This window comes from Phoxinus phoxinus (assembly GCF_949152265.1).
Source record: "Phoxinus phoxinus genome assembly, chromosome: 23".
Lineage (NCBI taxonomy): Eukaryota > Metazoa > Chordata > Actinopteri > Cypriniformes > Leuciscidae > Phoxinus > Phoxinus phoxinus.
Window position 1 is genome coordinate 5,934,230 of NC_136898.1, and position 27,948 is coordinate 5,962,177.

At 38.6% G+C, this 27,948-nt stretch overlaps 4 protein-coding genes across 7 annotated transcripts; all 4 read left to right on the forward strand.

Moving 5' to 3' along the window:
- The first annotated feature begins 172 nt into the window (after positions 1-172).
- On the forward strand, positions 173-14,394 carry dusp11 (dual specificity phosphatase 11 (RNA/RNP complex 1-interacting)). The gene is made up of 11 exons (XM_079600740.1): positions 173-884; positions 1,399-1,466; positions 1,957-2,032; positions 2,123-2,254; positions 2,433-2,556; positions 3,261-3,321; positions 3,443-3,489; positions 3,557-3,632; positions 3,735-3,896; positions 11,658-11,819; positions 13,446-14,394. Exons 2-11 carry the CDS (start codon positions 1,432-1,434, stop codon positions 13,717-13,719), a joined length of 1,149 nt encoding a protein of 382 aa, XP_079456866.1. The 5' UTR covers positions 173-884; positions 1,399-1,431; the 3' UTR covers positions 13,720-14,394.
- LOC306992162 (uncharacterized protein) lies at positions 3,931-11,624 on the forward strand. 3 transcript variants are annotated; one of them, XR_013796227.1, is made up of 3 exons: positions 3,931-4,611; positions 4,876-11,134; positions 11,399-11,623. XR_013796227.1 is itself a non-coding variant. In XM_079600739.1 (3 exons), exons 2-3 carry the CDS (start codon positions 5,002-5,004, stop codon positions 11,426-11,428), a joined length of 5,874 nt encoding a protein of 1,957 aa, XP_079456865.1. In that variant the 5' UTR covers positions 3,931-4,611; positions 4,876-5,001; the 3' UTR covers positions 11,429-11,624. The 3 variants fall into 3 exon arrangements, 2 of the variants coding, with proteins under 2 accessions (XP_079456865.1, XP_079456864.1); XM_079600739.1 differs by having other exon boundaries at positions 4,876-10,845; positions 11,399-11,624; XM_079600738.1 differs by lacking the exon at positions 11,399-11,623 and having other exon boundaries at positions 4,876-11,380.
- Positions 14,395-14,939: 545 nt separating the features above from the next.
- On the forward strand, positions 14,940-22,501 carry stambpa (STAM binding protein a). 2 transcript variants are annotated; one of them, XM_079598643.1, is made up of 10 exons: positions 14,940-15,145; positions 15,675-15,889; positions 16,720-16,795; positions 16,892-16,987; positions 17,090-17,453; positions 17,556-17,680; positions 18,721-18,858; positions 18,950-19,062; positions 19,154-19,253; positions 20,391-22,501. In XM_079598643.1, the coding sequence occupies exons 2-10, from the start codon at positions 15,687-15,689 to the stop codon at positions 20,445-20,447; spliced, it is 1,272 nt and encodes a 423-aa protein (XP_079454769.1). In that variant the 5' UTR covers positions 14,940-15,145; positions 15,675-15,686; the 3' UTR covers positions 20,448-22,501. The 2 variants fall into 2 exon arrangements, with proteins under 2 accessions (XP_079454769.1, XP_079454770.1); XM_079598644.1 differs by having other exon boundaries at positions 14,996-15,145; positions 15,679-15,889.
- Positions 22,502-22,907: 406 nt separating this feature from the next.
- On the forward strand, positions 22,908-27,604 carry ess2 (ess-2 splicing factor homolog). The gene is made up of 10 exons (XM_079598719.1): positions 22,908-23,354; positions 23,691-23,859; positions 23,955-24,044; positions 24,144-24,295; positions 24,395-24,512; positions 25,014-25,144; positions 25,250-25,352; positions 25,493-25,602; positions 25,783-25,898; positions 26,214-27,604. The coding sequence occupies exons 1-10, from the start codon at positions 23,229-23,231 to the stop codon at positions 26,494-26,496; spliced, it is 1,398 nt and encodes a 465-aa protein (XP_079454845.1). The 5' UTR covers positions 22,908-23,228; the 3' UTR covers positions 26,497-27,604.
- The last annotated feature ends 344 nt before the right edge of the window (positions 27,605-27,948 follow it).

Below are 27,948 nucleotides of genomic sequence, written 5' to 3' on the forward strand. Positions count from 1 at the left end.
ATTGGACTTTGGATTCAAAACCTCATAGCCCTTCCTTGTGTTACAACTATCCCCAGTCTCCACTATAAATATGCATATAGAATAGACCTATAACTTAGATGAGAAATAAATAAATAAAAGTTTCTATTCTGCAGGCACATTGTGACTCTGCTGATAGTCACGCATTCGTACAGGGTGTAATGCAGTCTAGACTAGAAACATTCCTTTTGATTACGTTTTTAATTGCAGCTTTTCCTCGTCTGGAAAACTTCCCTAAAAGTCACTGTGTAGCCTATCTGTCTGTCTATACCTAAGTAGAAGCTACACCCAAGTTAGCTCTCTAAAACATGTGAAAGTACATTATGACAAAAAATAGAGATTAAATGTGTAAACTTCTATACAATTAATTAGGCTATTAATTTATTCCACAAATGAAAGTATCCAGCAGGCTAATTGTGTGGTACACCGAGATAAAGTGAGCAGTTGAATAACTGATAACTGAATCTCATATGAGAATATACATCATTTTAAACATTTGTTTTTTACGTATAAGCCACACCAGGAACGATATAGCCTAGCCTATGCCTCTAGTATTACCATAACTCTATTATTAGTGAGTATTATTATCCGTTATTAAAACTCAATAGTTAACATCCTCGGTGTGAACACTCTTACCACTTTTATAAACGATTTCCTAAGACAACGGTAGTTTTATATAGTTAAGGGTTGTTGTACACAAATATTTGACTGAAGGTTTTAGTTGTCGGCTCGCATTCAGCTGTGGCTGAGTTGCAGTTTCACCTCCCGGCCTGAGAGCGGCAGCAGCGCCTGCAGTCACGAGCAGAGGAGTTACGTCAGAGGAGTCGGCCACGCGAGTCTGTAACGTGGAAGAATATATCACAGAGGTAAACGGGCTACTTTTTAGTAAACATTTGATTATTTATTGTATTTAAGTATTAAAGCTGTCATGACGCTTTACAGAGCTCGAACACAACACTTACTTTGTAGTTTAAAAAAGACAGTTAAGGCCTGAATAATATTAAATTAAGTTTGTTTTTTAGTAATAGCTAAAAGTGAAACCAGGTCTGATTTTGATCATTTTAACTCGCATATGTGACGCACTTACCCCCGGTTTCACAGACAAGGCTTAAGCTAGTCCCAGACTAAAGTGCATATTTGAGCTGTTTTTACTGAAAGCAACTTGCACTAACATAATTTAAAATGTGCCAGTGCCATTGTCAAGGCATGTTTATAAAAGCTACTTAGGCTCTAATTGAACTAAGGCCTAGCCTAGCTTAATCTAAGCCCTGTCAGTGAAACCAGGCTTTGGTCTAAGTTCAGGATTTAGTGTTTAGTAAAGAAGTTCTGCTTGCTGTAATAAAATTCACGTATATAATCAAACATATCTGTTTTCAAAAGTGTATGGCATTGTAAAGCAGCTTCTGTGAAGACATGCATTCAAAGATGAAAAATGGCATTCCTGACAGGTGAGTTTTTATAATTTGACTTATTTCATGAGGTTGCTTAAAGTGATAGTTCACCCAAAAATGAAACTTCTGTCATTAATTACTAACCCTTATGTCGTTTCAAACCCGTAAGACTTATCTTCAGAACACAAATGAATATCTTTTTAATTAAATCTGAGAGCTTTTTTCTGTCACTGCATTGACAGCTACCACTTTGAATCTTCGAAAAGTTTTCAAAGATATCGTAAAACAAATAGTAATCCATATGAATCCAGTGGTTTAGTCCAAATTTTCTGAAGAGTTTTGATCAAATGGAGAGACAGAAAGCTCTCAGATTTCATTAAAAAATATCTTCATTTGTGTTCCGAAGATGAACGAAAGTCTTACGGGTTTGAAACGACATGAGGATGAGTAATTAATGACAGAATTTTCATTTTTGGATGAACTAACTCCTTTAACTAAAGTAAACCTTTAAGATTTTTTTTATATACTAAAGCTATATTCTCTTTAGATGGACCGACTATACTGCACTGGGTAAACGGATCCCTGGCACACGCTTCATCGCCTTCAAAGTACCTTTAAAACAGGTCTGAAGACACAAACAAATCCTTTACCTTGAAATGATCATGTGAACTTGGATTTAATTCCAGTGCTGCCTATTCTTTTTGTTGTTGTAGTCTTTTAGATGTCGTTTAGCACAATCAGAAGCATTTGAACCATTTGATCTTGTCCGAATGTTGGAGAAGGAAGGACAAGAACTGGGTCTCATCATCGATCTGACCTTCACAACACGCTACTACACAGTAGAGGTAGGAATTAAAGTCAGTGTTTCTGATGATAAATAAATAGCTAATCATATTTTTCCACATGAATGTAAACATCTCCCTGCTAAAGAATTTAGCATGACGTGATTGGAGCAAAAATAAGATTCGTTTTTTTTCATGGCGGTTGTTGTACTAATTGTCTGTAAATGTGCAATTGTTTCAGGATTTGCCAAACACGCTGTGCTACCTGAAGATCTTCACAGCAGGGCATGAAGTGCCAAACAATGCCACGATTCTCAGCTTCAAGAAGGCCGTCAGACATTTTATCCATGACAATGAAAACAACAGTATGTTACAGTTAAAGTAACTGCGCTAAAATACAAGTTTTTAATGTTGTTTATACGTCTATGTGGTGTTTTGAATATGCTTAAAGACAAAACATGTGCAAATTCATAAGTCAACACCATTGCTGAGTATTTTCTGCTGTGAACCAAAGACGGTTGAAATCGCTGGTGTTTCTGATGGTGTGGATCTCTGTGGATATCTAATTTGCATATTTATAGAACCACGTATCTGTATACTAAATGAGGCAAGGGTGTAGAGTTACATTCAAGCTATTTTAAGGCATGAACAATTTATTTTTCAATGAAAAAACATCAAATATGTAATTTTGGTGATTTGGTAAAATTATTGACTTTAATTAAATCAATATGACTTTTTTTTATTCACTACCGATCAAACGTTAAAAATGTATTCCTGTGGTGCAAAGCTGAATTTTTTAGCATCATCATTACTCCTTCAGGAATCATTCAAATATGCTGATTTGCTGCTCAAGAAACATTTATTATTATTATTAATATTATCAATAATGAAAACAGTTGTGCTGCTTAATATTTTTATCGAAACCATGAAACCTTTTTTTTTTTAAAGAATTCTTTGATGAATAGTAAAAAAAACCCAGCATTTATTTGAAACCGAAATCATTTGTAACAACATCATATATGTCTTTACCGTCACTGGAGAATGATTAATAGTATATATTTTTTTACAGATAAGCTGATTGGTGTTCATTGCACACATGGTTTGAATCGCACTGGCTATCTTATTTGTCGGTAAGTAGCATATTTTTTATGAATGTTTGCAAACATGCCGGCCGTATTGGTGATCAGTCAACTTTGTCTGTAGATGAGCTATTGCATCCATACACTGTCACTGTTAAATATTATGTCATAGATACCTAATTGATGTTGATGGGATGAAGCCCCAAAAAGCAATTAATTGTAAGTATACTCACTTGTGTATTTGCATGCTTTTTTGGTATTATCTAAATGGTGTGATTACTTCCAGTGTTCAATGCATCAAGAGGACACTCAATTGAGAGGCCGAACTATCTAGATGACCTGAGGAATGGGCCCAAGAGAAGGTGAGCTCTTCTACACAGTTGTACGTACAGTACACGTATAACTTTATATATTAAAAAGTTTACTGTTGCGTTTAACTTTACCTTTACTTTTATCTCATGCAGTAACGTGGGAATGGAGAAACCAGACCAAGAACCTTCCCAGGGACTAGCAAACGAGACACAACGTGAGGCTCCTCATCATCGGAGGGAACAGCATCATGGTGATCCTTCTTACAATGGACGAGGATCTCACCAAGGGCACAGGAATCCCCAGCATCAATTTTTGTAAGCTTCTCCTGTGCTTTTTTTAAGACTTTGAAGAAGATTTGTGTGAACATCTAAAGCCTTGTTTAGACTGTCAGTTGTGCATATCCCATTGGATTCCAAATGTGGACAAAAATTCTCCAAATTCACTCTGGTGATCTCTGATCTCCTGTTTCATACAGTAGAAATAATTTTGGGCTGACATGAATGGCAACAGATATACAGCAGGGCCACCAAATCTGATAAGGCCATTTAAAAGTTCACCGAAATCTGTTTCCTCCCTCCTCTGTATCACCCAGAATGACTGTAATATTCTCCAAATTCATTATTGTTTGTTTATATCATTGCAAAATGTAAACTGTATTATCGCACAGCTCAAAACTTTATCCGCTTACATACAGAACACTCACGTAAAACTATATATACTATACATCATAGCTCAATTGCTTAATTCATTGCAAAATGTAAAACTAAATTATCGCACATCTTTAATCTTCTAAATGCGACTATAAAACATTAAGATATTACAATATTATGAACATTAACATCATGATTTTAAGTAAGGGCTGCTTTACTGCCCCCTTGTGGAATAGCTATTTGTTTCTTGAGTTTCTTGTATTTTGTCCACGCAGAGCTACCGTAGTTCAGTTATTCTCCTAACAGTCTCTCAGCAAGTCGATCTCCAGAGTGTTAAAGTTTGTAATCTACTATTTTGGTCCCTGAAAGATATCTGTCTGTAAGTATTTGTTTGATAGTGTTCTTAGCTTCCTTTAGATTCCGAATTTAGTCATTTTAGCATGTTTTCTATTCGTAATTTGTAAGGAATTATGTGGCGCTAGTACTGTTAGCATTCCTATGGCATTTTCCATTAATATTAGCATTGTGCTAATGCGATCGTTTTTTGAGGGTTTTAGTTCATTCTAAGCTACTTATTTTATATTTGCATTGTACATTCACCCTTTTGAGATTGTAATATGCATTATCTTTATGTATGTTACAGTTTTACAGTCTTTCCAGTAAAACTCCCTAAAAGAGCAAGACGCTTCCTGGTTCTTTATTGGAGACTGTCAGCTATCTGTAAAGCTAGTTCACACACACTAGTAAAGGCAGAATAGTAAAAAGACATATGGAAGGTAAGCCAAAAGTCGATACAGAAGACAACACTGCTGTCACGGATCCACAAAGTACAGTCAGCAACATTGGTGATCTGTGGGAAACAAGATCGAACTGTTCCAACATCTCACGGGCCAGTCAGCGGTCACGTGCCAGTCAATGGTCCAATGCAAGCGCTTTGGCAGCAAAAGCACGTGCTAAAGCAGCAGCCGCTCAAGCACAGGCATCATACGCTGAAAGAGAAGCAGAGGTGTTAAAAGAAAAAGCTCACATCGAAGCTGAAGCTACAAAAAAGAAAGCTGAGCTCAGCGCTGACCTCCTCAAACTGCGTCTGCAGAGTGCAGCTGCAGCCGCCAACGCCGAAGCAGAGGTCCTAGAGGCAGCAGCCGGGGATGAAGGTGGAGATACCTGGCTTTCAAAAAACAGCGACAACGTCGTCGAGCCCATACCAGTTCCACCTCCGCCGGCTAATAACCGCTTTGACTCCGCACAAGCTACCACACAAGTGCTTCCAGCAGCTCAGCGAGTAAACTACAGTGGTGATTTGGTTCAAAATAAAGTCAAAGAGCACAGCATACAAAATAGTGAGATTAGTGAATATGAGTTTCAAGCGCTACCAGAGGCGCACTCCTTACAGTATGGCATCGCCAGTGAAGCAGATCGTTCTCATGCCCAAAGCACGTTCAAAAATGCCTTTTCCACATCTCACTCGCAGTATCCAACTCCAGTCAATACTGACCACAGATACCAGCCACGCTCTATGAATCAGTCTGCCTTTTTTCAGCCCAGGCTATCTTCTCCACGCCCTGTTGTCAGTGCAAACGAGTCCAATTCCCCAGCCACATCAGACTTAGCAAAATATTTGGTTCGCAGAGAGTTGGTTAGCTCAGGGCTCCTGATGTTTGATGATAAGCCTGAAAATTACTGGGCTTGGAAGGCATCTTTCTTGAACGCTATAGTAGGACTCTATTTATCCCCAAGAGAGGAGTTGGATCTCCTCTGCAAGTGGTTAGGCCCCAAATCATCAGAGCAAGCAAAACGATTAAGGGCTGTACACACCTATGATGCCACAGCTGGTGTTAAAATGGTGTGGCAAAGACTGGAGGACAGCTATGGGTCCCCTGAAGCGATAGAGAATGCTCTCCTGAAAAAGTTGGAAGATTTTCCCAAAATCGCAAACAGAGAAAATCACAAGTTGAGGGAGCTAGGTGATCTCATCTCTGAGCTTGACGCTGCCCGTGTAGATGGTCTCCTACCTGGCTTGAGTTACTTAGATACGTCCCGGGGCATCACTCCTATTGTTCAAAAACTCCCATTCCACCTCCAAGAGAAATGGATTACTTCAGCATCCTTCTACAAAGAACAATACCATGCTTCATACCCACCATTCCCTGTTTTCGTGAAGTTTGTGTGCGACAAAGCTAAAACTCTCAATGACCCAAGCTTTGCCCCCTTGCTTTCTTATAGACCTGAAAAACCGAGCAATCCCAACTTCAAAACTGCAGTATCTGTTCGAAAAACTGAAATAACTGCTCAAAAAGGCTATCGAGACTCCTCTGACCAAAAGGTGGTTGACCCAGATAAACTGTGCCCGCTCCACAACAAACCACACTCCCTCCGCAAGTGTCGTGGGTTCAGAGCAAAGACATTGGATGAGAGAAAAGCCATTCTGAAAGAAAAGAACATTTGTTACAAATGCTGTTCCTCCGTCAACCACATGGCAAAAGATTGCGACACAAGAGTACATTGCATTGAGTGTAAAAGCGACTACCACACCACCGCGTTGCACCCTGGACCAGCACCCTGGAAAACGGAATCTCCAGGCTCTGCAGCCCCAGATGTGCATGGCGGGGAGCAACCAGAAAGTTCTATCCAAGCAATTGTGTCCAAATGTACAGAGATCTGTGGCAAAGGTAACAGCTCACGCTCATGCTCCAAAATCTGTCTAGTAAACATTTATCCTGCTGGACAAAAGGAAAAGGCAGTGAAAGCCTATGCTGTGTTAGACGAGCAAAGCAATAGGTCTTTAGCAAAGACAGAATTCTTTGAGATCTTTAACGTTAACACAGGCACCAAAGTTTACACTTTGAAAACCTGCTCAGGTGTAGGAGAGACAAGGGCGCGCCAAGCTGACGGTTTCATAGTAGAGTCTCTCGACGGCAACACTAGCGTCCGGCTTCCCACATTAATCGAGTGCAACATGCTCCCAGATGATCGATCTGAGATCCCGACACCGGAGGTCGCGACACACCACACTCACCTCAAGCATTTGGCAGCCAAGATTCCAGATTTGGACCCTAATGCATCAATACTGGTCCTCCTCGGTCGGGACATACCAAGAGTGCACAAGGTCAGAGAACACTACAACGGCCCCCACGATGCTCCGTACGCCCAGCGCCTCGACCTTGGCTGGGTCATAATAGGTGAGGTCTGCCTTGGGGGTGCTCACGTGCCAAGCAAAGTCAGCGTTTACCGCACATCAGTGTTGAACAACGGACGTACATCTCTTTTGGACTCCTGCCCCAACTCATTCCATGTCAAAGAAAAGGTCCTAAGCACTGACTCTTCATTTAACCCTTTGAACACAACCGGCTTGATTGACATAGATGAAAATGACTGTCTCACCAACAAATTGTTCATGAGAACCCCTCATGATGATAAACCCGCCATGTCAGTGGATGATGAACTCTTCCTGGAGATCATGGATGAGCAAATGTTTATGGACGAGTCCAACAGCTGGGTGGCGCCACTACCCTTCAAAACAAACAGGCACAGACTACCCAACAACCGAGACCAAGCGGTCAAACGTCTCAATTCATTGCGTCGCGTGCTTGACAAAAAGCCCCACATGAAAGAACATTTCTTGAGCTTTATGCAGAAAATGTTCGAGTCAGGACACGCAGAACCCGTTCTGCCACTCGACAAAGACCAAGAGTGTTGGTACCTACCGTTTTTTGGTGTCTACCATCCACGCAAACCTAACCAGATACGTGTAGTGTTTGACTCTAGTGCCACTCACGAAGACACGTCTCTGAACAATGTTTTGTTGACCGGCCCAGACATGAACAACACACTCATTGGGGTCCTCTTGCGTTTCCGCAAAGAACCTGTGGCAATCACTGTGGACATAGAGCAAATGTTCTATTGTTTTGTCATTCGTGAGGACCACCGCGACTTTGTGCGTTTCCTGTGGTACGAAGGTAACGATCCCACAAAGGTCATCAGAGAGTACAGGATGACTGTACACGTGTTTGGAAATAGCCCGTCTCCCGCCATAGCAATATATGGCCTCCGGAGGGCGGCACTGGCTGCACAAGAAGAGTACAGTGACGAGGCAAAACAGTTTGTTCTTAAAAACTTTTACGTTGACGACGGACTGGCTTCCTTTCCTTCAGACGCCAGCGCCATTCAAACTCTGAAAACCACCAAAGAAATGCTCGCAGACTCTAACATTCGCTTGCACAAAATAGCCTCCAACAGCCCAGATGTAATGGAAGCATTTCCGTCTGAAGAACGTGCAAAGGAACTGAAAAACCTTGACCTCGGTGCAGAGCCCCTGCCCTTACAGAGAAGTTTAGGGCTTAACTGGGATTTGCAAAACGACTGTTTCACCTTCCTCGTGTCAAGAGAAGACAAGCCATTCACAAGAAGGGGCATTCTTTCTGCTGTTAACAGTTTGTATGATCCCCTTGGGTTTGCAGCCCCCATCATCATGCATGGCAAGGCTCTCATCAGAGAATTGTGCTCAGAGAATTGTGAATGGGACACTCCACTGCCAGCTGAAAAAGAGGCACAATGGAAATCTTGGAAAGATTCGCTTGTTGACCTTGAGAAACTACAAATTCCTAGACAGTATGTGAACACGTCACTGCAATCTACCTTTCAAAGAGAGCTGTGTGTCTTTGCAGACGCTTCTACATCAGCCATATCAGCAGTTGCGTACCTTCGAGCCATAGACACTGAAGGTCACGTCCACGTAGGCTTCTGCATGGGCAAGTCCAAATTAGCTCCTAGACAAGTCCACACTGTACCTCGCTTGGAGCTATGCGCTTCAGTTCTGGCGGTGGAGCTAGCAGACATGCTACTGAGTGAACTTGACATCGAAATTCACAAAGTGAAATACTACACTGACAGCCGAGTAGTCTTAGGCTACATCAACAACACCAGCCGGAGGTTCTATGTCTACGTCGCCAACCGTGTTGCTCGCATCAGAAAGTCATCTGAACCCAGTCAGTGGCACTTTGTGAGCACGGAAATCAATCCTGCCGATCATGGAACACGGCATGTGCCAGCTTCTCTACTGAGTTCTACCAATTGGTTTACTGGTCCCGACTTCTTGAGGAAAAGTGATGGAGAGCGTCCTGTGCAACCAAACAGCTTTCAACTTGTTGAACCTGCCACGGACACTGAAGTCCGCCCACAAGTCTCAACATTTGCAACTACAACTGTGACAAAATCGCTCGGCTCACACAGGTTTGAACGCTTCTCCAGTTGGAAACGTCTCACACAAGCTATCGCCAAACTCATTGAAAAGGTCAGATCTATCTCAAAAGCTCCTGAATCAAATGAATCAAAGATGGACGCTCTAACACAAGCAAAATTAGTTATTGTACGAACTGTTCAAGGCGAGACATTTGAAAAGGAAATACAAACTTTGAACAAAGGAGAGGACATACTAAAACACAGTCCACTGAAGAATCTTAATGTGTTTTTGGACAAAGAAGGATTGGTGCGAGTAGGAGGACGTGTGACCTCTGCTGAAATAACTCAAGAACAAAGCCAGCCCATCATTATTCCAAAGAAGCATCACATTGCTGCTTTGCTGGTTCAGTTCTACCATGAACAGGCTGTGCACCAAGGTAGACACATCACGGAAGGAGCCATCAGGTCTGCTGGACTGTGGATCCTTGGAGGAAAAAGGTTGGTGACAAATCTTCTCAACAAATGCACAACCTGCCGTAGATTAAGAGGAAATGTACAACAACAAAAGATGGCAGACATTCCAGCGGACCGTCTCATGCAAACTCCTCCTTTCACACATGTCGGAGTGGACGTGTTTGGACCATGGAACATCAGTGTCCGTCGGACAAGAGGTGGAGTGTTAGAGAACAAACGCTGGGCAGTAATGTTTACCTGTTTAGTCACACGAGCAGTTCACATCGAGGTAGTGGAGTCTCTCTCCACTTCAAGTTTCATAAATGCTCTCAGAAGGTTCCTGGCCATAAGAGGCCCCACCAAGCTCTTTCGATCAGATTGTGGAACGAACTTCGTTGGAGCGTGCAAAGAGCTTCAGATAAGTTCAGAAGATCCAGAGCTTCAATCCTACCTCAAAAATGAGGCTTGCACTTGGAAGTTCAACCCACCTCACTCCTCTCACATGGGAGGAGTGTGGGAAAGAATGATCGGAGTGGCCCGACGTATTTTGGACGCTATGCTGCTGAAAGTTCACTCTCCAAATCTGACCCATGAAGTACTTGTGACACTCATGGCAGAGGTAACAGCCATAATGAATGGTCGTCCATTAGTACCTGTGTCATCCGATCCCCAACAATCCGACTTGCTGACACCAAGTGCCCTTCTCACTCAGAAAATCTGTCCTGTCTCTATTCCACCTGGAGACTTTGATCCAAAGGACTTGTACCGGAAGCAATGGAAACAGGTGCAAAGTCTTGCCAACTCATTCTGGAAACGATGGCGAGAAGAGTATCTTGCAACCCTTCAACCAAGAAGAAAATGGCAAGCAGATCAACCAAACTTAGCCATTGGTGACGTTGTTCTCCTAAAGGACACTCAGGTCAAAAGAAACGAATGGCCTACTGGACTTATTGTGGACACTTATCCTGGTCGAGATAAAAGAGTACGTAAAGTAGATGTACGAATAATTAAAGAAGGTACTGCTAAGGTGTACTCAAGGCCTATTTCAGAAATTGTGTTATTAGTTAAAGGATAATAGTGATATAGCAGTATATCAGGCGGGGAGTGTACTGCCCCCTTGTGGAATAGCTATTTGTTTCTTGAGTTTCTTGTATTTTGTCCACGCAGAGCTACCGTAGTTCAGTTATTCTCCTAACAGTCTCTCAGCAAGTCGATCTCCAGAGTGTTAAAGTTTGTAATCTACTATTTTGGTCCCTGAAAGATATCTGTCTGTAAGTATTTGTTTGATAGTGTTCTTAGCTTCCTTTAGATTCCGAATTTAGTCATTTTAGCATGTTTTCTATTCGTAATTTGTAAGGAATTATGTGGCGCTAGTACTGTTAGCATTCCTATGGCATTTTCCATTAATATTAGCATTGTGCTAATGCGATCGTTTTTTGAGGGTTTTAGTTCATTCTAAGCTACTTATTTTATATTTGCATTGTACATTCACCCTTTTGAGATTGTAATATGCATTATCTTTATGTATGTTACAGTTTTACAGTCTTTCCAGTAAAACTCCCTAAAAGAGCAAGACGCTTCCTGGTTCTTTATTGGAGACTGTCAGCTATCTGTAAAGCTAGTTCACACACACTAGTAAAGGCAGAATAAACATCATGATTTTAAGTAAGGGCTGCTTTATAACAACATATATTATAAAAAGAACTATACAAATAAATTTGACTTGATTTGACGCCATTAGATCTCTTGTTCTGTGAAGTTTACTGTTTAATTATTTTTTTATCTCGCATGCAGTAATGGGGAAGTGGAGGAACCAAACCAAGAACCCTTCCGGGGACTAGCAAACGAGACACGACATGAAGCTCCTCATCATCGAAGGGAACAGCATAACCATGATCCTCCTTACAATGGACGAGAATTTCACCAAGGGCACAGGAATCCCCAGCATCAAGTTTTGTAAGCTTCTCCTGTGCTTTTTTTAAAGACTTTTAAAGAAGGATTGTAATTGTGTGAAAATATAAAGCCTTGTTCAGACTGTCAGTTGTGCATATCCCATTGGAATCTGGGTGTGAACGGCAAAAAAATCTTATTTTTAAAAATCAGTTTTGACTACACGTAGTGGTCCAGCAGAGGCGTCGTCCACTTGGTATTTTTGAGGGGGCGCCACTTAGGGAAGGGGTGGGGGTGGGGTTTGCTAGTACTTATCTGTATTTAAATGTCAGAAACATAAACATTAAATGGTTGAAAACACTGAACAGTTAGCGTTAGACAAAGAGCAAACGCAGATTTGAATTTAGCAGTTGATCACGTGACGCACTGAACGTTCTAATACTGGTGTGATAGTAGGCTAGCCTTCAATGGGTTAATTATCAATTATTTAAATATATATCTTTTTTTCTTTTGGAAGCTGCATTCAAATCCATTCGGCTCAAAATGGGCCAGACGCCTCTGTAGTCCCGCAGCAACACATTATCAAATTGCAAACCCTGTCATGTTGTTCACTCATTTCCATAGAAAACATTGAAACCAACGCAGGTATTTCGCCATGAGACACACCAATTAGATTGAAAGTGTTGCGATACACAGTGTGGACAGTCAATCATTTAGATCAGATTCCAATCGGATACATAAAATGATCGGATATCGGACAGTCTGAACAGCTTGACTCGACTTGAGTCAGGAGATGATTCCATATACCAGCTAACTGGACTTAAGGACTTTTAAATTCATTTTAGCTCAAAACTCACTTTAATGTTTGAATACCTTCTGTTTGTGATCGGGTGTGAACTAATCACTGTATAAGGCAGAAATATTTATACGCGATTCAAAAGACTACGCGCGCTAACCATACCCATAGTAAACATGGTAGCTAAATATGACCGCTTGAAGAAATCAGACAAATCATATAGGCTACATTATTTTATCTGTCAGTACGTCATGTCTCTTTATACTGGACTGTCTGATATCCATATTTAGCTCCGCATAAAATAAAGCAACTGCGTGTTTTCAAGAGCTTCCTCTGTTTCTCTGACCGAAAATATAACTGTATTGGGAGAGAGTGCTAAAGTCCCTCAGGTCGTATTTTTGGTGGCATATTTGTAGAAATGATCATTCTTTCTAAATGTGATGTAAACATACTGTCCTGTGACTACAAATAAACAGAAACAGATGCGACTAGTACGCGTGTCCTCTTTCTTTTGTGAAATAACGGTAAACCACTTTATTTCTGTGTGACTAATGTGCAATCTTGACAGAAGTTAATTCATTATGATCAATGTATCACTTTTTATAGTAAACCAGTGGTAATGCTTGGGATCTTTAAGTAAGGTGAAATGATGGTTTGTGTGACGTTGTTCCAGAGAGGCGTGTTACGAGCGGGTTTTAGTGAAGCGCTGCAGAGCTTCTGGCTTGGTTTTGGGCTCGGTGCCACAGGTCCGAGGCTATTAGTCCAGCACGGCCCGTTTAAAGCCCTGGCTCACACACACTGGCCCGACAGTGGAAACTCGGCTATTGTCTTATTGTGCATGAGTCAGCAGGTTGGATGAACGCTGTTCCTTAATCATTCTCATAATTTCTCCTCAGCCCATTTCAACCAAGGAACAACATGACGCCGTTCAGAGCTCCTGAGCCACAGTCCTTCCGTCCGCCTCTGTTTCCTCATCCACCCCCGGGTGTGATACCGACGAGACCCGGTTTTCCCAACCAGAGTGTCAGAGGATTCTACTTCAGTCCTTCAGCCCCATATCAGATTCCACATCATGAGCACCGCCACAACCCACATGCCCCTCCAGACAGATCAACAAGACCTCCAGGGCCTCACCGGAAACCTCGACACAGAGATAGGACTCCTCGCTGAAATTGAGTAGACTTCATCTGGTCAACCCAATCTGCTGGACTGTGCTGTCAATGTTAAATCATTCTCTCTGTGAAGGAACTGTGCTTGTTCTTTAAAGAGTAAATGGATGTGGTCTCTCAATGAGCTTGACTTTTTTTTTTATTGGACTCCGCTAGCTAACAATACTATGTTTTTAGATTAATTTATCTGTTAGTAGGTCATTTTATTTTGCAAATCTGAATCATGCTCACAATCAATGCTGCATATCTTTAATGCATTTAAACAAACCCCCGTTGTCACTTGTATTTATATTCTCAACCTTTGTTTTTAGTGTTAAATGGGCTGTTTTATTATTTTTTAATTGTGTTTTCATTTTGTGACCTGACAGTGTGTGTGTTTGGACTTTGACTCAGTTGGCTACAATTAGACATCAGCACCATTTCTTAAGAGTTGAGTGAAATGAAATATTAAACATCATTGCAAGTGCATTTACACTTGTTTTATAATCTCCTTATATTTTACATATTTTATAAAGTACATTTTTTTATCTGTTAAAATATTCTAGCTGATGTACGGTCCATTATTTAGGCTACCATTCTACCGGTCAGATGATCTCATTGATCTGTGAGAACCCTGTTTGAGGTCAAATTAATAAAATACTTATTTGCTCAATCACTTGTAATTATGACATTTTTTTTTATGGGTTTTACATTTTTTTATCGGTTTTTGAAAACGAGCTATTATTAAGTAGCAGATATATGGTCATCATCACCACTGAAAGGGAAAATTAATATAATGTTATAATTAGAATATATATATATATGTAGTATATATTCAATACAATAACTTGTTTTTATGGTAACAACCATAACCCAATTTAAAACTGATTCATAAAACGATTTATTGACATTAAAAAGTTCTAAATAATTGGTATACAAGTTGATAGTGTAATTTGAAACAGTACCTTTATTTATTATAATTTAAAGGTCTGAAGCGTTTTTGCTTATGAATATACACAATTAAGCTCACACAATAAAGGGACTAATAATAGGAAATTTAATGCATTGTTTGATTTCGAAAATAAAGAAATGCCTATTAGTGTAGAAATATATAAATTAATATATTATACGGTAATAACGGTACATAAGAGCTTTTTTAGCTCATTATTATAGAAAAAGTACAAGCATCATAGTGATAAAAGCCATACTGTCTATGATAAAAGCCAGGAGATCTAAAAATATGGTGGAAGTCTATCGCGATTGGTCAGTCTGAGGCATTGCGTCACCATCAGCTGACTGAAGTGGGCGGGGTCTTTCCATACGATGCAGGAAGTGTTATGATATTACACATCAAGCTTTGTATTCCACGATGTCTAAATATGACGAATATATGTAAGAGAATTACACCAAAGCGTCGTTGAAAGCGTAAAGGACTGTGGTGAAATCAGGTAGGAAAGCTATTTTACATTCGTGCAAGACTAATCTTACTGTCATTGTTTTTAGCTGGTTGGCCTGTCAATAATGGTGCCACCAGACTCATTTAAGTCAAAGTTAAAGTTTAAAGTCGTATTTCATGAAGTCTCGCAGCTTATTTACATATAATGCGTGTTAATGTACAATTGTTTATATATAATTACATATAAAGGCCCTTAAAAATAATTTAGACAATTTACCAACATTTAAAATGTATATCAATGAATTAAAAAATAAAATAAAAACAGCAACACCTTTACCAGTTCTGAGAAAAGACCCTGAAGCATTTATTAGCATTTTACAGTAACACTTGATTTCATATCTAATGCAATGGCCTTCAGACATTTAAAGTGTCCAAATAATTTTTGAAATCCCTGGCTTGCAGTATAAACTACTGTTTTATGAATCATTAACCTTACAATAGAAATAACTCCACCCATAGTAAGGAGCTTTATCATCAGTCAGACTCAGTGCAGTGAGACTGAGTGTCTTATTGATCTGCAGGCAGGAGACAGCATGTCTGAGAACAGTGACTCCAGTCTGACGTCTGAGGAGAGGGTCCGGGCTCTCACCAAACTGGGCAGCTCTGTGGACGTCAGCGAGGATGTGCCGCCCCGCAGATACTTCCGCTCAGGGATGGAGATCATCCGGATGGCCTGCATCTATGCAGACGAGGGGAATGTCGAGCATGCATTTATTCTTTACAATAAGTACATCACGTAAGTACAGCCAGAACAGGCGGAAAGTGTCAATTGCCTGGCAGTTTGGTTATTGATTCCACATATCAGATTCATTATACTGTTCTCCTGATGTAAAAAAAAGGTGATTTCCAGTAGCAGGTCTAAAACTCTCTGTCAAGTTCCTATTAAATGCTCAATCATCATGATAAAATATTGATCGTTAACCTCAGGAGGTCAAACTAAATTTATTTCCATTTATTTTTATATTTTGAGATTGCAGTTTTTTGCAGACATTTGACTAAAATCTAGAATGTCTTAATACAGTTTTAAACCCTGACTTAAGTGGATTTGTTATTTACTAGACATACATTTCTTCATATACTACAAATAAACATTCAATAAACATCACAATTAAATGGATTAAAAATAACATTGATAAATATTTTTATACATATATTTTATTTTATACATATATATATATTATTTGAAAAATATTTTGAAAATATAAAATAATTTTCATGCGTTTTACTTCTCCTTAGGATGTTTATTGAAAAACCTGCAAGACATCAGGAATAAAAAAAAATCAACATTCTTGAGAAGAGAGAAACTAAATTTAGGATGTCTAAATACAGTTTAAACCCCTGATTTGAGTGATATGTTATTTACTAGAAATATATTTCTTCATATACTAGAAATAAATTGATAAACAAAAAAATTAAATAGATTAAAAATAATATTAACAAAAACAATAAATATTATATATAAATAATAAATATCTATAAAAGAATAAATCATGTTTTTTTAAATATTAAAAATAAACTATATTTTGAAATAATTAAATAATGTTCATGCATTTTACTTCCTTTTAGGTTGTTTATTGAAAAACTTCCTAGACATCGGGATTATAAAACAGCCAACATTCCTGAGAAGAAAGAAACAATGAGGGTAAGATGTGATTTTCCTCTTTCTGGGGACATTTTCTAAAGCTTCATGTGAGAGAATTTCCCTAGCTAACTAACATCCCTTTTTTTCCTTCCCCAGAAATTAAAGGAAATCGCCTTCCCGAAAGCCGAGGAACTGAAAAAGTTGCTTCTCAAGCAGTACGATAAAGAACATGCCGAATATCTTGTCCAAAAGGTGGGTTCATTGCAGTCACAGTAACATTTAGGGGCTTAAATTACACCTACGAACTAATTGAAATGTGTTTTTATTGACGAGTGAGTGTGTGAACCCTGTCAGAGAGCAGAGGATGAGGCCCAGGCTCGAGAAGTGTCCAGGCAGCAGGAGCTGGAGGCCGAGCGCCAGAGACTGGCCGAGCTGCAGGAGCGTCAGCGCGAGAGGCAGCAGCTCAGCGCCTTCGAGGAAATGATCCGCAGGCAGGAGCTTGAGAAGGAGCGCCAGCGCATAGTGCAGGAGTTCAGCGTCCCGGTGTCACCCACCTCTCCCCGAGACCTCCTGGTGCCTGACGTACCAGGACCTCCACAGGCCTCGTTTTCACCACTGACGCCCCCCGGAGGAACCCCAAACCACGTCTCTCCAAGCTCAGGCCTCCCAGCGTTTGACCGCGCGTTGAAGCCTAGCGTTCCAGTCAGTGCAGGACACAGTGAGAGCTTTGCACTTATTCATCGCTTGACATATGTGGCAGTCCTGTTACTCTGTTGTCCTGTCATTAGGTTGAGATTATATGGTGTGTGTGTTGCCTTAGGTGTGTTGGTAAACGGCTTGCGGCAGCTCTTTGTCCCCGCCGAGCTGTGCCAACGGTTTTTAAAGCTAGCAGATGCCAACACAGCGCGGGCGGTGGAGACCTGTGGGATTCTCTGTGGCAAGCTGGTATGTACCAAACTTTTTCAGACACAAACAAACTGACATAAGTAATATAGTTCTAGTTAGGTCAATCTCACAAAAGCATGTATGGATTATATTTCATCCCAAAATTTAAGGGGAAAAAATATATATTTAAAAAAATATTTTTTATACATATATATTTACATTACAATAAGAAGATTTTACCCCAAGTTCTAGTTGTTTTAATCCCTCTGGATTGTTTACGTTGTATTCTGGATATTCTTTAATAGTAACACTTTACAATAAGTTTTCATGAAAATCTTAGTTAATGATAATCTCAAGATTTACTTCTACATTTTTAAGATTCAATGTTGTACCTGTTAACATTAGTTAATGCACTGTGAAGTACGATGAGCATGGACATTTTATTAACTAACATTAACAAAGGTTAATAAATGCTGTAAAAATAAAAATTAATTATTTTTTAGTTTGTTAGTTCATGCATTAACTAATGTAGACATAATTTTTAATTAACAGCGTAATTTAGAGATAATACTGCCATGATGTATTAATAATTTACCATTTAAATAATATACTATATGTAATAATAAGACATCTAAGCACATTCTTATTGTAACAAATTTTTAATTATTATTATTATTAAATTGTATTCATACAAAGGTAGTATTTGTCTTTAATTTATTACTTAATTTAAATAAGAAAAAATTATATATTAAGTTTTTTTTCCTTAATTTTTTTGGAAACTGTGATACATTTTTTGTCAGGATTCTTTGATGAATAGAAAGTTTGAAAGAATTTTCAGCATTTATTTGAAATGTAAATCTTTTTTAACATTATCAGTGTCTTTACCGTCACTTCTGATCAATCTAATGCATTCTTGCTGAATAAAAGTATTAATTTCTTTCAAAAAAAAAAAAAAAAAAAATTCTGACGGCAAACTTTTAATATTTTTTTTAAAGTCTTGAATATAATTTAATTTGGGCAAACTGCAATCTTACTAACTGACCCTGAAGAAATCTGTTGTATTATAAGGAAAGCACAATACAGTGTGCTTGTGTTCGCAGATGAAGAACGCCTTCACAGTCACACACGTGATCGTGCCCAAGCAGAGTGGAGGACCAGATTACTGTGACACAGAGAACGAGGAGGAACTTTTCCTGATCCAGGATCAGAACGATCTCATTACACTGGGCTGGATTCATGTATGGAGTTTTCTATACTGAAAGCATGACTTATAATATGACAATTTTGTAGCTTTGTCAATAATCAATCTCTCTTTTTCTTTTCTGTAAGACCCATCCGACCCAGACGGCCTTTTTATCCAGTGTGGACATGCACACGCATTGCTCTTATCAGATGATGCTTCCAGAGTCTATAGCCATTGTGTGCTCACCTAAATTTAACGAGTATGTTTTCAGCTATGCGTTGTGCTAGTTATTTTGGGTGATAGTTAGCAGGTAAAATGGAGCAATAACAGTCTGATAACATGTGCTCCAGGACGGGCTACTTTCGGCTGACAGACAACGGGATGGATGAGATCTCTTCCTGCAAACAAAGAGGATTCCACCCACATCCAAAGGAGCCGCCCCTGTTCTCCGTGAGTAATGCCTTATTAGTGAGTTAACCCAGGGGGTTTCAAACTGAGTGCTAGGGGGTCTGTGGGAAAGTATAAAGAAAAACTGAAAAAATAAATATAAAAAAATAAGTAAAAAATAAATAAAATAAATAACCAAAAAGAAAACATTGATTAAAACAAATACATTTAATTTAATAAATAAAATATCTAAATAAACAATACAGTACAGCAGTAATATAGTAAAAATAAACGTAATAATGTAACAATACAAACTAAATATTTTTTCTTATACTATTTTATGTACGAAAACGAAATTACTAAAAATTCAACTACAATTAACAAGAAAACTAAAAATATAAAGATAAAAGCTAATTCAAAATATTAAAGCAGCCATAATAAAAAAGTAAAAGAACACTACACTAGTATGCAGTTTCTGATGCAGCCGCTGTCTCAGGTTCCCGCCCATTCTCAATCTCAACACAGCTGTCAGTCATGACGTAACAAGCCATTTTTCAACTAAAAATAAACTTACTGGAAAGATGAACACCTAAACATGCATCAGTGTGATAATGGGATTTTTTTAGTTTGGCTCGGGCCTATATTGCAGCCAGCCACCAGGGTCTGAAATCGCACACTATATAGTAGGCGAAAAACAGTATGTAACAAACAAGTATGTCCGAATTCACGGTACTCATTAAAGAGTAGACAAAAAGTACCCGGATGACCTACTTCTTCTGGCGAGATTCTGAAGTGTGCAAACGATGGACACTTTACTATCCCATGAGGCCACGGGAGATGATTTGTGAATGGCAGGGAAGCAACGCAACTGATGCTGGCAGCTCGCATGACAGTGACAACATGACAGATGTAGTATGTCCGGATTACATACTACACACACACTGATACTTTATAGAACATGTTTTTTATCGGTCTTATTACTAAAGATGACCAAAATAAGTACCTACTCAAGAGAGTACGCGATTTCGGACGCAGCCTTGTGCGACACAGGGTCCATCTATCTGAGAGATTGAAAACCCCTGATTTTAAGAAACCTCTAAACACTGAACTTCACTACTTAATTCAATTTGAATGATCTATGTCCTGCCGCCATATTGTATTTGCACCATATCAAAAGTTTTGTGTCTGTTTTGTGTTCAGGCTAGTCAACACGTCATCATCACAGACGGAAGTGTGACCATGCTGGATTTGCGGTGATGTCATTGCTGCTGCTTTGAAACATGTGCCTTTGCTCTTGACCTCACAGTGACCGATAAACTTGCCAAGGAGCTTCTAATGGGTCAAAAAAGGTCCAGCGCCGATCATTGCTACACTTGGCCTCTATTATCGTGTCTCAGCAGTCTGTATTTATTGGTTTAATTCCGAAAAATAATATCCAAATGTGACCAAATGTGACCAATAAAAGCTTAAAGTTGAGGTGCGTAATTTTTAAAACCAGCAGCATCAAGCGTGTTTGCGTAAATAAGGATAAGATCTCACGAAAGCATAACAGAAAAATAGAAACGCATGGCTTCTGTGGGCTTCCGTTTATTTAAAAAAGGTTCATTCTGTTTGATGTTGTAAAAATTACACACTTCACCTAAAAACAAGGTTTAGTTTTCACTTCACAACAAAAAGCTTTCCAGTACAAATATCTAAATATTCTTAAATCTAGAAACATTCACTTGTGTAACAAAAGAGCATCTTGGTCCCTTTGACCGATATTCTTGTTTTAAGCATAAACTCGCTTCATTTTGATAAAGGTTTCAGAAAACAAGACATAATATCTTAAGTAATTTTCGTTCTTAAATAAAAGTATCTTGATTTATGAATTACTGTATATTTGTAAAGGAAAACCAGATAAAATACCAATTTTTTTTTCTCACCGTCCACTTAATAGTGTACTACTGTTATATTTGATTTAAATATGCAGTTGTTTTAGTTCTGCCTCTGTTCATACTGGAAATGATTCAGACATGTATGTTGGTCACATGCCATTGCAACCAGTTTCAGACAGACTGGCTTCTGTATTTAACTTAACACATGGCAATGAATCATTTAGACTGTTAAGATACAAATATGAAAATTCTGTCATCATTTACTCACCCTCATGTTGTTCCAAACCTGTGTGAGTTTCTTTCTCCTGTCGAACACAAAGGAATATATTTTGTAATGTTTGTAACCAAACAGATGACGGTAGCCATTAACTTCCATAGTATGGGAAAAAAATTGTATGGAAGTCAATGGGGTCCATTTGGTTACAAAAATTCTTCAGAATATCTTCCTTTGTGTTCAGCAGAACAAAGAACTTGAGGGTGAGTTTTCATTTTTGAGTGAACTATCCCTTTAACACGATGGCAGATGTAAATAGGGAGCAAAAACATATTCATTTTCATGTTCTTTCAGCCAGACATTTCTCTGTTGATTTCCATAACATATTGTTGTTGGACTTTAATTTTTATTTTGTACTGTATGTCATTTTCTGTAGTCGTGTGGTTCATTTGAGGGTTCTGAAGCTTTGCATCTTTTATTAGTTAAATGCAAACGTATCTTCATGTGAAATATTATCTATTAAGGCAAGAGGAAAACCATTGTCAGTAGAATTGGTCAGTTTTGAGATTTTGGGCTATTTTGCTTCTTTCAGACCTGGAAAAGATTGCATTTAAAATACACATTTAGGAGTTTATTTTATTACACTTGCGCCTGGTTTCACAGACAAAGCTTAAGCTAGTCTGAGACTAAAATGCATGTTTGGGCTGGTTTAAATAAAAGCAACTTGCACTGATATATCTTAAAATATGTAAGTGCCATTGTTTTGTGTCAAGATGCACACCAGTAATTTTTTTTATTTTTTTTCTAAGACACATTTAATAAAAACTACTTAAATGTCCTAATTGAACTAAGGCCTAATCCTGGCTTATTGTAAGCCCTGTCTGTGAAACCAGGCCTCAGTATGTCAACAAAATGAAACAAGAATTTTGAACATGACTTTATCCAACGTTCAGATTTCTGTTCTAGAAATGTATGCAAATCTGTGCATATTTAATTATATAATGGCTCATTTTCATATTTAAACATAACATTTCAGAAATACAAAACAGTTGTTTTCATGTACTGTGATTAATTCACTGTGGTGATGTCTATTAGTACAAATATTTACCCTTTCACATCACCTGTGGTGTTTTTTGCCTTAAGTTGTATTAAAGGCTTTGAAAACTAGCATTCTTTTTATTTCACTTATAGACTGAAAATAAATAATATGTTTATTGCTTAACAACGTTCACTGTGGGGGTGTACTGTTTACGTGTACTAGAAATGCTAAGCTACTTAAAGGGATAGTTCACCAAAAAATAAAAACGTTGTCATCATTTACTCACCCTCAAGCTGCTCCAAACCTGTATGAGTTTCTTTCTTCTGTTGAATTCAAAAGAATATATTTAAAATAATGTTGGTAATAAAACAGTTGACGGTAGTAAATGACTTCCACAGTAGGAAAATAAATACTTAGGAATTGGCTACCATCAACTGTCTGGTTACCAAAAATATCTTCTTTTGAATTCAACGGAAGAAAGAAACTCATACAGGTTTGGAACAACTTGAGGGTGAGTAAATGATGACCGAATATTAATTTTTGGGTGAACTATCCCTTATATCAAAGTATATGCAAATGCGATCGCTAGTCAAATAGGTGGCGATAGAGAGTCTCTGTGGTTCTTTGTTCCGTGGAAATAATGCGAAGACGAAGAAGAGACTGTTCCTGCGTGCGATGTGACGACGTTCATTTGTTATTAAATGGATTTTCGTTATTATTCTTGATTAAGTGATTGTAAACACCAACATTTACCTCGAGCTTGTGATATAATAGGCAAAGATATCCCAATGGTATTCAATTAGAGAGAAAAAACGAATACTTAGCGTAGAGGCTAACGTAAACAACGTCTTGCGTAACTGTGCTTTAGCTCACTGTAAAATAAGAGTTTAATCTATTAAAATAGAAATATGGATGAGTCCAAAGAGAAAGCTTTGAGTCTGATGTCTGGTATTACTACAGTCGCTGTCAGGAATCCTGTTGAAGAGACAGAGAGGCCGAAGAGAAAGATTCTCGATGAAGATCAATATATAGAGGTAAAGTTAAGTTAAGACAATATACTGTGTTATTATATACAACGTATGCCCTGCAATAATTCATAGTATTATACTTAATCATTTAATAATTCATTGAATTATACCGTTTTAATGTCAGTCTGGTTTGGTTTTGAAATGTGTTATTTGAACAGTTTTTAATTATTAAAAAGGCGGTGACCATCAACACCATACACATAGTTAAGTTTACACAAAATACCAAAGCCCCAGCAACAGCAGCTTGAGTTCCATGTGTCACCTTTAAACACACTTATATCTGCATAGATTATTCTGTCTGGGTTTGCTAATGACATATATCTGTCACAATGTCTTCTGAAGAGTTTGGAGAAGATCATCCAGAGAGACTTTTTCCCAGATGTCTCCAAACTTCAAGCGCAGAAGGATTATCTGGAGGCGGAGGAGAACGGAGATCTGGAGCGGATGAGAGAAATAGCCATCAAATATGGGGCAGCGATGGCTAAATACACCCCGCGCACCTATGTGCCCCGTGAGTGACACTTCTTACTGTGCATGGTTGACAATCACTACTGTGTTTTGCACATCATCAATTACCTGCTGACTCATCATTTTATTCCTATTTAGACGTGACACCTTCAATATTTGAGACCCCAGATGGCCGAAGTGCATCTCCCTCGTCTACACATAGCAAACACAGATCAGCAAAAGAGGATGGTAAGTGACTGCAAATTCTGCTGAACACTGATTATTTTTGATCATTTTAAAGCTATATGATTTATGCTACTGGTGCTCTGTGTTATTTTTCTGGAAAAGATGGTGAAAAGGTCCTTCCATCCCTGGACCATTTTCTTGCTAAAAACACGAGTGAGGACAACGCATCCTTTGAGCAGATAATGGAGCTTGCGGAGGACAAGAACAAGCTGAGGCATTCGTGGCTCTATGAGGCGGAGAATGAATTCAAAGAGGTACAACACAGTAATAGCTACTGCATAATGCATATCATTGAGTTTTGTGGCGTTGAGTGTTTTGAGTTCTGATGATGCTTGTTGTCCTGTCGTTTGAAGAGGCATGAGCAGAACCTTGCTCTACCATCCTCAGAGCAGCAGGCGCTGGAGTGCACCAAGGCAGGACTGGAAACGTGGCAGTACAAGGCCAAAAATGCACTCATGTACTATCCTGACGGTAAAGTTTGCCATTGAGGAGCCCCATAAGTTTATCATTACATTTTCTGAACTATTAATACCATGATGATGAGTAGGCCTGGGTAGTGTTTTGAATAAGACATTTAAAAAAAAAAATATTATATCAATGTTAAAAACAGTTGTGATGCTTAGCATTTGCGTGGAAAATCAACTGTGATAGATTTTTTTACAGGATTCTTTGATAATAATAATTCATTACATTTATGTAGCGCTTTTCTCTGCACTCAAATTGCTTTTTGAAGTTTAAAAGAACATCATTTTATTTGAAATAGAAATATTTTATAACATTATAAATCCCTTTACTGAGACTCCTGATCAATTTAATGTGCCGTGTCCTTGTTGAATAAAAGTATTGATTTCACAAAATATATATTACTTAAACATATGTACTTAACTATTTTTATATATATTACATTTGTAAATTAAGCTAATAGGCAAGGAGCCTTACAGTAAAATGCCTGTTTCTTTTGTTCCCCAAAAGGTGAAAGAGACGACACGCTGTTCAAGAAGCCACGGGAGGTCCTGTACCAGAACACACGGTTTGATATCGACCCCTTCTCTAAAGCTCTGAACAAATCCCAAATCCAGCAAGCTGCTGCGCTCAATGCACAGGTGACACTGATTCCTGCATCTCATTGGTCAGCTTCAGATCATAAAACGCTTTAATGAAAAATAACTAAACTAATTGCGTATTTCTCTTCTTTGCCTTCTGTCTAGTTTAAACAAGGCAAGGTTGGTCCGGACGGCAAAGATCTCCTGGCTCATGAATCCCCCAAAGTAAATGGTTACGGATTTGAGGGAGAAGCCTCCCCTGCTCCTGGTGAGTTAAGAGAGAGGACACTGTTTTTATTTATTAGTTGATTGATTGATATCATAGCTTATCACTAGAGTTGTCAAACACTCATATACAAGTACACGTGTCATGTTTTTCTGAATGGAAACCTGTTGTTTGGTCTTAAGGTGTTGCAGAGTCTCCGCTGATGACGTGGGGTGAGATCGAAAGCACCCCGTTTCGTCTGGACGGCTCAGAAACGCCCCTTGTGGAGAGAAGTCACGGCCCATCGTTCAAGGTTCAGTTCATCTCTAGCTAGCAAATAGAAATGACTGTTTTCATGCACTTGTGTATAAAAACACAATATTTCAGTTTTATTGATCCTCAATTTAAAAAAACAAAACAATAAAAACATAAAATTGACTGTCCAACATTTCAGTAAAAATGCTGAATGCTTATTTGCATGGATGCTTTCTAGATTCCAGAGCCTGGGAGAAGAGAGCGTTTGGGACTGAAAATGGCCAATGAGGCTGCAGCAAAAAACAGAGCTAAGAAACAGGAGGCGCTGCGCAAAGTCACTGAAAACCTTGCCAGGTAAAGAAAAAGCATTGAGGCATACAATCTGAGACTGTAAAAAATGCTAATATTTTACCTTTGTTTCTAGTTTAATCAGGTTTTTTTTTTTTTTTTACGAATGATCAGTATAACAATTTGAGTGAAAAGTTGAATTGAAAAATGGAACAAGAATTTTGCTTTAATGACAACAGCACTCAGCATATCAAACTTTCATTTTCTTGTTTTATTTTTATTTTTTAAATGGATTTTAATTCCCTAGAATTGCATTGTGGGTTTTTTTTGAAGAAAGACCTTTTTTTTTCCTGATCATTTATACGTATTACTCTTTTCCAGCCTCACTCCGAAGGGACTGAGCCCCGCAGCGCTGTCTCCTGCCCTCCAGCGTCTAGTGAACAAATCGTCCAGTAAATACACAGATAAAGCCCTGAGGGCCAGCTACACCCCATCACCTGCGCACAGAGGTGCCGGCTCGAAGACTCCTCTCGGAGGCCTGACCAGTTCCTCCATCACACCAACGCCCGGAAAAGCCATAACACCGGCCGCCCAGGACCCGGCCTCCATCACAGACAACCTCCTACAGCTGCCCAAACGGAGGAAAGCCGCAGATTACTTCTGAAACTAAACACTTCACAAAGACATGGGCAGGGTTTCATATTTATAAATTTTTTTTTAATTACTTTCTTTTTTTAAACTGTGAATCTGAATGAATCATGGGTGTTTCAGATATCTTATTTTTTTAGACTGTCTGCAACTTAAAACATGTACAATTTGTACTTTTTTTTTTTTTTTCGCTTTATATTTTTAATTTAGCTAGCATATGTTGTTTTTCAGCATCATCCACATCAAGTGATTCTTGCGTGAATCAGACTTTCATTTGATCCACAAGAGCTCCAGAACTTTACTACTCTTGATTTGTTTTCAGTGCTCCTGAATTTTGTGCATCTTTAACGATATTGAAGACTTGCACGGCACAATAAAGAGGAGTTCTACAGTTTAATGTGCCTTTTATATTATTTCACCGTCCTTATTTTACATGATCCATTTGTTGAACCTGTCTTTGGGTTGGAGGCTGGACTCGTACACTTTATATCGAGACACACTCCCTTAATGAAGTTACTCTCTGTGACTGCAGTGTTTTGACAGAAGAAAGGAAATCATGTGTTTTTGTACATATGCTTTCACAGCACGCAAAGCACCATTTTATTAGCTGAAGCTTCTGATTTGTCTGGGAACTGCCAGTGTTGTGTAGATCAGACTGACACGTTTAAAGCCGGGAGGACACGCTTCATATATTACATGACAGACTGCAAATGAGCCTCATTAAGGCTGGACTCTCCTGTTATATGATGGTGAGACAGACTCTCCTTATTCTCTCACAGCTTTTGACAGCATTACACCTCAGTGTTTGACAGAAGAGAGAACCATGTCTTTTTGAAGATATCCGTTAACAGGTAACAAGAGGATGAAGAACAGGGAGTTAATAGTGTCTGTGGAGAACTTCCATCTAAGAGGAACGGTGTGAAGAAAGACTCGAAGGCTCCACAAAATCCTCACCAAACTCAGCTTCTCTGTGTCATCCAAATAGACATTGAAGCAAAAAAGATCAATAAAGCATTTGAAGCAGGTAATGTGATATTATGTGATCAGTAATTTATACATTGCATTCTGACATCTCAAGCTAAGTTAATAAAATTGGTCCCAAACCAACTAACTGAGTGAAAGTCTCTTATGCTCACCAAGACTGCATTTATTTAATAAAAAATACAGCAAAAAAAAAGTAATATTGTGAAATAGCATTACAATTTTAATGAACTGTTTTCTATTTGAATATAATGTCATTTTTTCCTGTGATGCAAAGCTACATTTTTAGCAGTTTTAATCCCAGCCTCCGGTGTCATATTATGATCCTGCTGCTCAAGAAACATATTATCATTATTATCAATGTTTAATATTTGAGTGGAAATAAACCATAATACATTTTTTCAGGATTCTCTGATGAGTGGAAAGTTCAAAATAACATTTATATGAAATATAAATATTTTGTAACATAACTATCTTTACTATAACT